The sequence below is a fragment of the Notothenia rossii genome (genome assembly GCF_949606895.1).
Source record: "Notothenia rossii genome assembly, chromosome: 7".
Taxonomy (NCBI): domain Eukaryota; kingdom Metazoa; phylum Chordata; class Actinopteri; order Perciformes; family Nototheniidae; genus Notothenia; species Notothenia rossii.
Window position 1 is genome coordinate 61,123,836 of NC_136905.1, and position 13,453 is coordinate 61,137,288.

Consider the following 13,453-nt stretch of genomic DNA (forward strand, 5'->3'; position numbering starts at 1 on the left):
TTTATAATTATTGATCATTAAAGTGTTATCAAAGCTGGTAAAGGCGCAGCTAGTTTTAATGACTTTGTATACTGCAGGGTAGCTTGTGATTTACTCCAGGTGGAACTAAAGTCTTGATTATACTTCACATAATTTATCCAAATTTGCAAAGTAACTAAAAGATACAAAATAAATGTAGTGGAGCTAAAGTACATGATTTGCCTCTGAATTGTAGTGGGGTAGAAGTACAAAATAGCAACACATATAAGGTACAAGTCCCTCAAAATGTCACTTGAGTAAATGTATTTAGTTACTTTACACCACCGTTTCATTTATATGGTTGGTCAATGTAGCAAATACATCTCTGTCAATATTGTATGATAATAGAGATGCATAAAACATGAGTGTTTTAATTAACGTATAAATATGTGAACAACTGTACCTTAGAGCAGCCGCTGCAGCGAACGCTGCCGGGAACAGAGGGCGGAGGTTGGCGTGGGGGGACAGAAATTAGGGATGGGAGGGAGGTTGGGACTGAAGCAGGGGTTCTGAGCGGGATCTGGGCCATGGCTTGTAGCAGGGTCCCTCTACCTTGAATAAAATAGGTCGTCTGAGGGGGGGCTGGGATTGCTAACGGCACTGAGGGGATGAAAGGGGAAAGGTTAAGAAAATGAAAATTGGGCTGCAGAATTCATCTAAATATTATCAAAATTGCAATTTTCACTAGTGCAATATCCAAATCTGAGTAAGAGCAAATTTTTATTTTTAAATATGTGAAAACATAATTTATAATTTAAGTATTGTAGCACTGCAAAGAAGTCCTTGCATAGAAAGAAGTTCTACAGACAGAATACAATTATAAAAAAATGTATTGGTATGTTATTATAATGTTGCAAATGTCCCTTTAATATTTCAATATCAACCAAGAATTATTATACCTTTTCAGAATCGTGCAACACTAAAGTCAAAATATATTTTGATGAGTTTTACTTCCAAAACAAATCCATGGACTATCCGTTTCTAGATTGTTTTTTTTAGCAGCTGGTCTCAAGAAAGTATCAATGAACAGATACCTCTGACACTAGACACAAGAACGATTCCAACAGCCCTAAAACCGTCGGGGGGGTACATTTTACCCCCAGATGCAACAGCGTCAGTACTCGCAAAAATGATATTTCTTTATGCTGTTAGGTTGTTCATGTTCATCTTTGTTTTAAATAATAAGTAAGACTTGACAAAATAATTGTTCAAACTTTAGTTTATTGGGTGTTAATCATTTTACAATTGCTTTATCTCAGTGCAGATCGACACATTTTAAAATTCATTTGGAAGTCACTCAAAATATTACAACCGTCAGACAAAAAGGAAATACCACATATTAACATTTTATAAACCATTACATTTTAATTAAAAAAAAACATTTATTAACATTGAAATGCATTTTGGAAAATAACGTGTTTTGAGTAAGCAGGGTGCTATCCCTCAAGACATTTTACAGGCAGCCCATTTGACATTTTTATGTAAACTGCAACAGAAACGGCACAAACGTTATAGTCGGTTATTCAAATGAGATGATTAGTGACACAATTAAGGAATAATGCCACCACTGACAGGCCTTTTCTCAAATAAATGTGATTGTGCTGTAGCCACACACACAATCGGCACACACAACGTTCACTATTCCCTTGCACTGTCCACACACACCACGTTGGCACACCATGCATGTTTTGGTGGTTTTGTTCTCTCTGCAGTTGCGCTTTACACCGCAATTCCTTCTCTTTTCGGGGAATGATGGCAAGATGCCTACTTTGGGCTTACTGATGTGCTCATTGCGCAGCAGCTTACACAGCTCCAGGATAAACACTGGCCGGGACGGGTTTGAACCGGTGCAGCCCCGGTACAGGACGCACGCGTTCATTGCTGCAATGTCCAGTATGTTATAGAAAACAGCGACTGGCCATCTTCTGGTTGTGGCTCGAGCAGAGTACTGTCTCAGCATTTTGTCCAGCATGTCAACTCCCACCTTCGTTCTGTTATAATAGTTGACTGTCTCTGGCTTTTTTTTCGTGTCATCGCAAATCTCCACTGATCTGTGCATTGTGCTGAGGATGCACACGTTCTTCTTCCTTTTCTCTTGGTAGATGGTGAGCGTTGCTTTGTCACTTTTCATCACTTTGGTGGTGAACAGTGCTGCTCGTTGGTGTGCAGAAGGAGGCAGTGATTTGTTATTTTTATTAGTGGTGCCCACCAAGCTTGTATTCTTTGCCAGGAGTTTGTGGGCCAGGGGGAGTGAGGTGAAAAAGTGTTCAGTCGTCACATTCCTCCCATTCCCCAAAAACGGCTCCATCAGCTCCAGGACAACACTCTCCCCCTGGCTCTGGGTTGCAGAAGGGGACGGATCCTTCCCGAGATAGGGAAAGCCATTTAACATGTATTTTGACTCCACATCCACAGCGAGCCAGAACTTAATACCAAATTTGTCTGGTTTGTTGGGCATATACTGAGTAAAGGGGCACCCTGTCTTTGTGGGGAGCAACTGCTCACCTGCAGTTATTTCGGACCCTGGTTTATAGCACGCGATGCTGTTTTGAACAAGCCTGTCCCACACCTCACTCACAAGGGCAAACTTGTCATTTCCAAGACGACTGCGCCTGGTGTCTTTCTTATCAAAACGCAGGAAGCGCATTATGTCTCTGTATCGGTGCCTTGCCATAGTTGTGCTAAAGAAGGGAAGACCCCATTCTTGAGACCACAAGTCTTCCACAATTCTCCCGTTGTGCACGCCCCGCGCTAAAAGAAGTGCAATGAACGCCTTCAGCTCAGCCAAGCTTAACTTCCATCCTTCCTCTCCACGCCGGCGCGCCTCTGCCACCGTGCAGTCACAGATGTGCTTCAGCATCACAGGGTCCATCAGACACATAAATGCGCTCAGCGGGTCGTCTATGTTGTGGCGTGCATGTGCGGTTGGGCCGGCTCCTTCTGTCAACACATTGTTAGACTTCACTCTCCCAGTGCGCAGGCCAGGATTCTCTGGTATCCAGAGAGTTCCATCCTTGCCAGTCTCATGCGAATCATGATGGGCCGACACTAAACAATATAAATATGTATAATTAGTTTGTTAAAATGGATTGGTCAAATATACTTTTTTATAGACTATACAGGCTTACCTGGTTTATCTGTCACAGTGTCAGCAGGCTGATGCGATAACATGGGTAGAGGAGTGGGTGGTCTCGCTAAGAGGAGGTAATTAGGTTGTGATAATTTGCCACTTGAGAATATGTAGGACTGAAATATATATTTGAGTTTCAGATGTGGGTGTTCGAAGATGTGGGACTATAGTCTACCTGCCAACAGAACCCTGGGCCTTTTTCGGGGTATCGGCTCCCAATCCTCAGATGAGGATTCCTCCTCCGTTGACGGATCTTTGACCTCTCCCTCATCAGATTCTCCATCGGTTTTCTCTCCCCCTTCGGATTCGGCCTCGCTCATCGCCTGGAGCATTGCTAGGGCTTCTTCGACATTCATTCTTCTCTTAGGGTCCACGTTTTCTATCTGAATCACTAACCTATGGTGTATTTCGCTGGTGATATGACACTTCTTTATCAACATTTCTCTACAATGGGCGTTTACTAAGCATCCGGACCAGTGGCGTGAACGTCCATCAGCTCGCGGACAGCTGTATATCAGGGGTAAAAATGTACCCCCTTCCGCAGTTCTAGGTATTAAAGCTTATATTTTAGTTTTCTTTATCCCACAATTATAAATAAAACAATTTTAGGAAAAGTCATGAAATAAGAGATGTAGGGGTTGTATTTTAACAAAGTGACATGCATTTGAAAATGCTCAGGGGTAAAATGTACCCCCTTGGCGGTTCTAGTGTTAAGGCCCGGACACACCAAGCTGACACCAAAGAACTGACACAGACGGACCCCGACAGTTGTGTCGCCTCGCGTCTCTGCTACTTGGCCATGTGTCGCACTCGAACACACCGCAAAGACTTCAGCCGACGGCCAAGAAGCACGTACGAACTGCGCATGCGTGAGTGGAAATAACTCTCCTTACGGGCAGGCGGCGATAGTGTGTATTCGTCATTCAAAAGAGGCAACAACCGGAAGACAGACTGCATGATACACAGAGAGAAGAAGAACAGACTGCGTGATATAAACAAACAACAAATAGCGTGTGCGTTCCATTTTCACTCTACAGCGAGAAGCTCATGGGGCTTTCCCGAACCTGTGTCGAGAGCTGGAGTTAAATGAAATCTCAGATTTGCCTTCTCAATAGTTTGTTTGGGTCCCTCACTTCCGGTTTCGCTTCTCATGCACTGATTCGCTAGCTGAACAGCCAATCAGAGTGATATATTTTGCCGACAGCCTTTGGCCGACTGCCCACCGATTTGACATGTTGAATCGGTGGGTTTTCGAAAAGGTGTCGGCACGGCTGAAAAGACACGACGGTGCGGGACACACCAATCTGAGTAGCGCGTGTCGACTCTTATCGATGGCCTGATGCCCATCGACGGCCAAGATCAGCTTGGTGTGTCCGGGCCTTTAATGAACACATGAACTAACTCACCGGTAGGCGACGCAAAGGTGTTTCCTCCACCTACAGAGTAGACGGAGCTGATCCTCAGCTCTTCCTAAAAGGAGCACACATTAGGAGATTAGATTATTTATAAATGGTTAATGATGCCCTCTCATGTAGTACTGTTGCAAGTCATCCTCATCAGCGATTAATAGATAAAATGTCTAGTTTCTGTTTTGCTAGGAAACATTGTATTATTATAATTATTCACAATCACCAGAAAGCATGGGCTTTCAGCAGCTTTTAAACAAATATGTTATTGTTTTGCAGTTAAATCGTGTCCTTTTTATCAATAAGAGAATTACAAATCCACACGACTCTCCCCAAACTGACCTCCTGATGCTCCAGCTCCTCTTTGATCTGTCTGATGGAGCTCTGAGGCAGCAGCGCAGCGTCGTAGCCCTCATCAATGGGTTCATCTTTAATATTGATAGGAGGGGGACTACTTTCCTCCATCGGAGCTGCCTCTGTCCTCTGAAATATAAAGACTTTTCATAATTATCTCAATATGTTTTTAAAGATGTTATGGGATTATATGACCACGATTCCTACCTCTCCCTCCTGGCTATCTTCTCTCTCCTCCGCCCGGTCCTGGATGCCTCCGCCTGACAAAAAGGCAGAAAAGATACCACCAAAGAAGTTAGGAAATAATGGATAATGAACACACTACTGCAAGCAATCTCTGAGCACACTTACAATCTTTTGTGTAAAGCATTTTAAACTGCTTATATTGTCTTTCTTTGGAAAAATTGTCTCGGTTTATTCAGCTGAAGTTTTGTTGTGATACGTAAAGGCTGTCCAATTGCAAGCATAAGTACAAACCAGTGGAGCATAAAACTCTCACACACCCAACAGACCTCAAACAACTGTTACATAAAGTTGCACAAGCCGCCATTACTGACTTAACCCCTCTATGGGTACTGGTGTGATTTGATTACAAATAAAAGAGAAAGAAAATGTCGTCCACATGGGAGTATTACAACTGTCTATAAAAAGGCTAAATTAAAGGTGGTTTCATAAATTGGTATGATTACATTTGTTATCAAAGTGCTGAATGACTTTATACCAGTAAAGTTACTTTATTGAAATGGATATTTTCTTGTTTTATTAACAAAAAACAAACTTTGGTATCAGCAATCAGTCACATTATAATCGGCTAAGAATTTCACAATCGCGGAATCCCTTCAAACATGGCTACCATTTTTTCATGTGATGATACTTTCAACACTCTAGTAATATGCTGAGGATACTAATTTAAAATGTGTCTGAAATGTTGCTTTGCACAGTAATGGCCATCAGCCTGTTGTAATGTCCTTGAGAAGGAGAAAAGAAGCCTGATACAAATTCTAAGGAAAATCTCACTAAAAGCTATTATTATGCAGAAGAGCATGTCAAAGCTCCCTCTGTAGTTCTATACGATTTTGTCTGCTGACAAAGGATGTGTGACGGCTAGCCACATTTGGTGCAGCCATTTTGAATTACACTAAAATAAACAGACTTACAAGGGACACATTTTAAAAAGAGGACAGTCAAAGAAGAGGTCAAGACATTCTGACTTTTAGATCAAGTATATGACAAGCTACCAAATTAATAATTCTTACAATTCCCATTCCAATAATGCAACTCAATGCTGTCTTTCAATAGATAGAGGCCCATTTCTTTGAAAGGAATAACAACCCTAATAGCGTTATGTCTCAATGACATCATCAAGGCTATTTTCCAGACTTCCGGAAAGCTACTTTTTGACTTACAAAGCACACTATATGACTTTTTTTTCCATTTATAAATAGTACTCTTTTTGACTAATGAACCCAACTTGATGTTAAAAATGGCAGTGTGTCTTTTTTAATGACAGCCCAAAAAACATCCTGACACATCATCAGTGTGTCAAGTGGGAGAAGATGTTTCTTCATTTGCATGCGTTACGACTCATTTGTGTTTTTATATATTTGCATAGTTTTGGAAGCTGCAGCCCATTTCTACTAATGGATGTTTTTTGGGCCGTTGTAGCACGATTGCACCTATCGGCCACCACAAAAAGAGAATTTAAATATGGCATTGGAAATACATTTACTTTAAAACTGTGTGCAGAAACTTCTCATGTGCGTGTGGCTTTACCGTGGCTGTTTTCAGGTGTGTGGTCCTGGGAGGAGTGGGAGGTGTTAGCCGACTCTGTGCTTACATCCTCCACCTCTCTGGGCTGAGGAGGGAAGGGTTTGCGTTGTGTGGCGTTGATCTCCACTTCTGGTGCCATTTTTTTTTTATCCTTTACCACATTAACATCCCCCAGGCTGTCCGATGGCAGGGCAAAGTGCCAGTCTTCTTCTTCTTCTCCTGGCCCAAACGCAGGGAGTCCATCCTGTGCGTCATCAAACGCTGCCCCTCCACTTCCTCCGCCTCCTCCGACTTCTTTGGTTCCCATTGTAAACGATGAGCCTGGGACGGAGGAAGGGGAGGTAATGCACAGTAAGGAAGACTCTTCCGCCCCCTCTTCCATCTTTTCTTCTTGTCTGCTGCCGTTGCTATCCTCCTCTTCAACCGGTTGCTGTTCCACTTGTGCTGAAGTTGTGTCGACTTCCTTTGTCTCGTCCTGACCTTCACTCCTGGAGGAGGTGGCAGAGCCCCTGGAGGAGTCAGCAAAGTGTCCAAGCCCCATCACTTCGTCAAACACTCGGGACAGCCGCTCTTCATGCTGTGGGGAAGAGATAAGTTAGGATTTAAAAACGAGGGAAATTCAAGCTCATTCATACTTTTTTCTGCACTGTAAAATCTCCTGACTGCTCACAACCTCATAATGGAACACAATTTCCATCACTGTGGAATTTTTACCCTTACTTTAAAAATACTATATATATATATATATATATATATATATATATATATATATATATATATATATATATAATAAATCTCTTAAATGTTCACAAAACCTTCACAATTATTTATTTTAAAAAGGTGCACTCATTATTTTTCTCTTATATTCATGCTGTAGGCCACCATCATATTCCTAGTCCATTACTCAACTGAATGAACCATAAAATGCCCTAACAACCCTCCAGCTAATTTGATCTCAGAAAACAATGCAACAGGGTTTAACCCTTCATCACAAACCTGACCCAAGCTGCACACAGGAGGGTCATTTGTACATCAATACTTTCTTTGGGTCCTGCAGGTGAGCAATGCAGCCAATGCTATGCAGATGTTTAATACACATTGACTTGCCCAGAAGGATCCCATAGAGTCTTAGCTGTGATATAATGAGCATATATCACGGCCTGAAGTGAGCTATTGCTTTTATAAAACGGTTACCAAGTGTGGCAATATGAAAGAAAAATACACACTCTAATTTAAATAGATTTTATTAGTAAATAATGATGTTAAAAATAAAATAGTCCCTCCGTTGCCTTCTGCACAAAACATAGCGCAAGGTGGTTGCCTATCTTACAGTTTGGGTTAAAATTGTGAACTTTCTGACTAACCTTTATGCCCTCAATGTCTCTCTATTTTCAATTGTAATGGCTGCAGGCCTCATGTTGTCCTATCAGTTGTGTGGAGGGGGCGTCCCACCGAAGCCCATTTAAAATGTGGCGATTTGAGGCGTGCGGGCTTATTTGTATTATTATACTGACACAGACACCACACAATCCAATCACACATTGTATTGGTTGCTGGAGTCTTCCGGGTCATAATAACATGCAACGCAAGGGATTCTCATGGCAACATGTTAATTTAGTAAAATGTCCACTTGTTTGCAGCATCCTTCCTCGATGCAGGGGCTTTTGGAAGCAGCAGTCCACTACAACACACATCTGCAGGCCTGGAATAATAAAAGCCCTTTGTGTTGACAAAAAACCTGCATCATATTATTTTTGTATTATTGTTTGCTGATATAAACAGGCTGTTAGACAGAGTTTGGCGTGGGGGCATGCATCAGTGCAGAACAGCAGCAAGCCACAGGGTGGAAAGCTAGCTTGCTAACGTTAGCTTAAATGTGCACATCTTGACCGGAAGCTGATAACTAAGTGTCGTATTATGTAGCTTTATCGACTGTTCAATTTAGCTCGCTGCCTATGTATTGCTATACATATGCTCCATGTTTGTATTTCTTACCTTTAATCGTTTCAGTCTAAATTCCTCTGAATCCGCCATGTTTTAATTATGCTGCAGACGCCGCGCTTCCAAACATCCACCCACTTCGGAGATTATGTATTGAAGCAGATACTAACATACAGGACGCTGCTGTCAACTCAATGAGCTAACAAGCTAACTTAGTCGGCTACAGGGGGTAAAAACTGTAAAAACAAGACAACTCCTAAATGTGTTTGAGTATACTTTATGAAGATACAAAAAAACAACAATGTGAACCGGCCAAAGGAGCAGGCGGTGTGGGAGTTAGTGACATCTAATGGCCAGGTTGCAGATCGTAACTGACAGCAGAGGTGGAAGAAGTTAACAGACATTTCACTATATGTTTAGTTTTACTACAAGTAGCCTACTACAAGTACAAGTCCTGCATACAATATCTCACTTAAGTAAAAGAACGAAAGTACTGGCATCAAAATATACCTAATGTAATGTAAAGTACTACATATTAAATTTTAAATTACTGAAATATTATTATTATGAATGTGTTCATCACAGCTGGTAAAGATTAAGATAATTGAAATACTTCAAAGACGTGTTGGATTTCTTCACCTATAGATATAGCATAGTTTATATTTAGTATTATTGATGTAATAAATGCAGTAGAGAAAAAAAGTACAATATTGGCTTCTAAAATGAAGTGAACTAGAAGTTTAAATTAGCATAACATGTAAATACTAGAAAAGTATTAAAGTATAAGTATTCCAAAATGGTAGATTAGACGTTTCACAGACAGTTGGTATTGACCCATTCTTCAGCCTTAGCTGGGTGGCATATCCATTTTTGTAATAACCGAGGTAAGTAACTATTTTTTGCAGTATATTCATTAGTGAGTATAATATATTGTAAAGAAAGGGACAAAGCATCTTCTTGAAAATGTTTTTTTTCCCCATCTCTATGCAATAAAAATATATGTAATCTAAATCTACTTGAACCTATCCATGACATATTTCGTGTTGGGCTTGTACATTATATGGTTGCAGTTAATTTAATATAAGTAATCAAAATACATTTCTAACAGCCTGAGGTCTACACAATAAAATAATATTAATTTAAATGGAAAATCGTAACTTGTTGTTGCAGTTACACAGTGAAAATTGGAAATGTATTACGAATGTTACTTTAAAAATGAATACTATTTTAAATGTAATGTGCATACCTTTTCTAATAGTGTATCATTTTTGTTTGTCTCCATCTTCACTTTTGCTGTAAAATGTAAATAACCCCTCTGTAGAACGAATACAGTTTCTGATTGTGACAATAGATGGCAGTCCAAATCTTCATTCGCTCTTTAGAAAGCTTGAGCAGGCGAAAAACAGGCAGGGTTGTTTTTCCCAAAAACTACGTGAGACTTTCTAGACAACGGGGACACATATTTATGTGTGCAATTTTACATGATAGGTGACCGATCATAGTGACCGATGCACGAAATGCTGCCACTTTCAAGTAAAAACGCGAATGACCGCTTGGATTGTCCACTCTGGCCTACGGTAGGAACATGGCGGGCTCAGTGAGGCGCTTTCTGGCAAAATAAATGAAACATTGAAGCCTAAAAATACAACGCTTCTTAGTTTCTGGTGATTAATACAACTTAAACATTATTATTATATTCCACCTCCTTATTAAGTCCCCATAATTGCTACGCTGCTCTAAACATAAAGATGAATGTGTCGAGCGAGGACGATGTAGTTACCTTGTTTTGTGGTGGCTTTTCCTCTTCTTCTACGCTTGCAGACATTGTAGGAAGTTGTCAGTGAAAGTACTTTGCTCCACTAATTTTGAAAATGTTTTCGTTGAAGAGTAGTCTACTGTTGTAAATGCGTATTGGCATTTATTTTCTAGTCGTCCTCACATATGGACCACACACCTAACCCCTGCTCATTCAAATGTCCTGTTGTGAACAATACACCACGCTATATTCGTGCCAATACGGTAATTTTAGCTTTGCATGAAACAATAGAGGTTTCTCAATACTCAAATTTCCCCTCCTCGACTCCTCTCCTCAAGACTTGGTGACGCCCACAGGAGATGCGAGCGGAGGACTGAGGAGGGGAACCGAGGAGAGAGGAGTGGAAGCAGCAGGCGGTTAGAGAAATAAGAACTCCTCTCCTCTGAGCGGTCATTTTAAAGAGACGTCCATTAATGATGACAGGAGGCACAGCAGCACTCTGATGGACAGATGTGTTCATGACGACTTATATATATTTACTTTTAATTCATTGACAGTGCGGTATAATGAGACAATAACAGGCTAGATGCGGGGACACACACACACACACACACACACACACACACACACATATAGATATATACAATTTCAGAATCAAACAAGTATGAGAGCACTCATAATAACGTAACACAATCAGAGACTGGATATATTCCCCCCCCCCCCCTCTCTCTCTCTCTGGTCGCTGAAATGGGGAATTGAAATTACGGGCCAAAAGTTGTACAAGTAGGCCATTAGTAAATAATGATGTTAAAAATAAAATAGTCCCTCCGTTGCCTTCTGCACAAAACATAGCGCAAGGTGGTTGCTATGCAACAACACTAACAGCAAGCGAACATATTAGACAGAGAGCGTTGATCCATTATTTGGCTGTTTATTTACATTAATGTGTATGTTGCTGTTTATTGTGCATCCACTGAAAAACTGTCCAGCATCAGTAGCATGGCTTACGTGGTCACTTGTATAGGTTGAGGTTGTTCGAGGCTGTTGATTGGTGTGGGGAGAATATTGCTCCACTTTCTCCGGTCCCCGAGATTGGGCTTCCAGTAGCTCTGGAGAGAGCTTTCGCAACTGTGGCCACTAACGGTCATAATTTCTCTGCTTTGTTTCAAGAACCGCATCAGAAAGCTTTTGAATGGTGGTACTTTTCCAGTTGGTCTACCTGCTCTTCACGTAGCTCTGCATGTCGTAGGTTAGGTGCTTTTTTTTTCTGGGGATAGGCACTGCTCAATCCACTCCTCAATACTATAGTAAGACCCCCCCGGAGGACGAAGTTAATCTTAAATGTTTCCATTTTATGCTTTGTAAGTTTGTTTCGGAACGGAAAAATTTTAAATATATTTATAAAACTGACAAGTCAAATCAAGCAATCTGATTGGTCGATAGCGTTTTTGCGGACCTCTTTGATTACAGATTTGAAAACATCGTTGCTTGCTTTAAAAGTAGCACAATTCATTATGTTAAACCTTCAAAAGTATCTAGATATCCCTGCCCTAATGCCAAAGGAACTGCACACTGAATGTGTTTTAGCGTCTGATGTCTATGTCTGGACCGCTGCGTAAAAAAGGAGGGCTTCTGCCCCGTTACTTCTCCGCTGCTTTCTTGTTCCAGTATGAAAATTCAGCCCAACGGTATACTGTTTTTCTCAGACGCGGAGGGATACTGACTTGTTGTGAAAAGTAACTTACAATTCTACCCGTGGTATACGCTCAGTATATCACGGCTAAGAACCAATCAGATTGCTTGATTTGACTTGTCCGTTTTATAATGAGTGATATATATTTTACACACTGCTCTGCTTTCTGCACGGACCTCACAGCTGTTCTCACTGTAAACATCGCGTTGCGATGAAAGCGGTTACTAAAATAATATCCAAGGGATGCATGCAGAGCTGTCATTGGCTGAGATAAGTCCGGCCGTGCGTCACGCACACCTCCACCGTTCCCGGAAATGCATCAGTGGAGGAGCCGTGGAGGACCCATCAGTGTTTCCTCTGTTAGAGCTCCTCCAGAGAGTCTCCTCGATGCTCGGTCCGCGAAGTGCATTTAGAGAAATGAGATGTCCTTCAAAATGGCGCGCTGAAATTCATTTCCGGGTCTCTACCGGAGGACCGAGGAGTCGAGGAGGGGAAATTTGAGTATCGAGAAACCTCTAATGAAGGCTTCTCAATTCTCGAAGGCCCATTCCCAAACCGCCCCCTACACCCTACCCCTCCGTTTGCGCATTCACGCGTTCACGCGGAGGGTCCGCCATATTGAGGGCTGTTCCAAACCAACGAGTGTGGAGCGGGAGTGGGCTATCAAGCCCTCAAACAGCGAGTCTGCAGCGGTGCTAACTTGAGACCGATCTCTAACTGACCAGAGTCACGCTGTGTGTGTCCGTCAGAAAACACGCTGTTTACAAGTAGTTCCAGGAAACATCCACTGATAAACTACGATGTTAACAACCTCATGATAACCTCATATGTTTTAACTTAGGATCATACCTGTGTTTAGTCTAGAAAAAAGTAAATGTGTGCATTTTATTATAAAGTGGTTTATATTTACAGACTGTTGCAAAAACTAAGAAGCTTATAAACATCAGGTTTAAAACTAAAAGAGCTTTACAAAAAAGTTATTAATTTAAATGTTTTGTCTAAGAGATGCTGATTTGAAACCGTTGTTACTTACAGTTACGGCATTCCGGAGAGGGGAGGTCGTCCCAAAGCTTACCGCTATATTTACTCCCTCCATCTGCCTCCATCTGACAGGAGGGAGCCTCGTTGAGCCGCGATTGTGGCTACGTCACGGAGGGGTAGGGTCGAGGGAGTGGTTTGGGATTGGGTCTTAATTTATCTAAATGCTCTTCGAGGACCGAGCATTGAGGAGGCTCTCTGTCGTGTCTCAATTCAGGGGCTGCACCCTGCGGACAAGCAGCCTGCGGTCCACGGAGGACCCAGCCCAGCGCCGTATAGACTGACCGTATAGACCGTATAGACCAGGGGTCGGCAACCCCTGGCACGCGTGCCAGCATTGGCACGTG

At 41.8% G+C, this 13,453-nt stretch overlaps 1 protein-coding gene across 1 annotated transcript in view; it reads right to left on the minus strand.

The window, feature by feature from the left end:
• LOC307046425 (uncharacterized protein) overlaps nucleotides 1–8,940 on the minus strand; it is a 45,256-nt gene extending 36,316 nt beyond the window's left edge. The window contains exons 1-9 of the mRNA XM_079692819.1: nucleotides 8,674–8,940; nucleotides 6,682–7,255; nucleotides 5,116–5,168; nucleotides 4,897–5,037; nucleotides 4,555–4,618; nucleotides 3,324–3,491; nucleotides 3,147–3,212; nucleotides 1,609–3,066; nucleotides 417–618 (exon numbers count right to left, since the gene is read on the minus strand). Coding sequence (XP_079548945.1) covers nucleotides 417–618; nucleotides 1,609–3,066; nucleotides 3,147–3,212; nucleotides 3,324–3,491; nucleotides 4,555–4,618; nucleotides 4,897–5,037; nucleotides 5,116–5,168; nucleotides 6,682–7,255; nucleotides 8,674–8,712 — 2,765 coding nt within the window. The 5' untranslated portion in view covers nucleotides 8,713–8,940. The remainder of the gene's footprint in view (nucleotides 1–416; nucleotides 619–1,608; nucleotides 3,067–3,146; nucleotides 3,213–3,323; nucleotides 3,492–4,554; nucleotides 4,619–4,896; nucleotides 5,038–5,115; nucleotides 5,169–6,681; nucleotides 7,256–8,673) is intronic.
• Nucleotides 8,941–13,453: the final 4,513 nt, after the last annotated feature.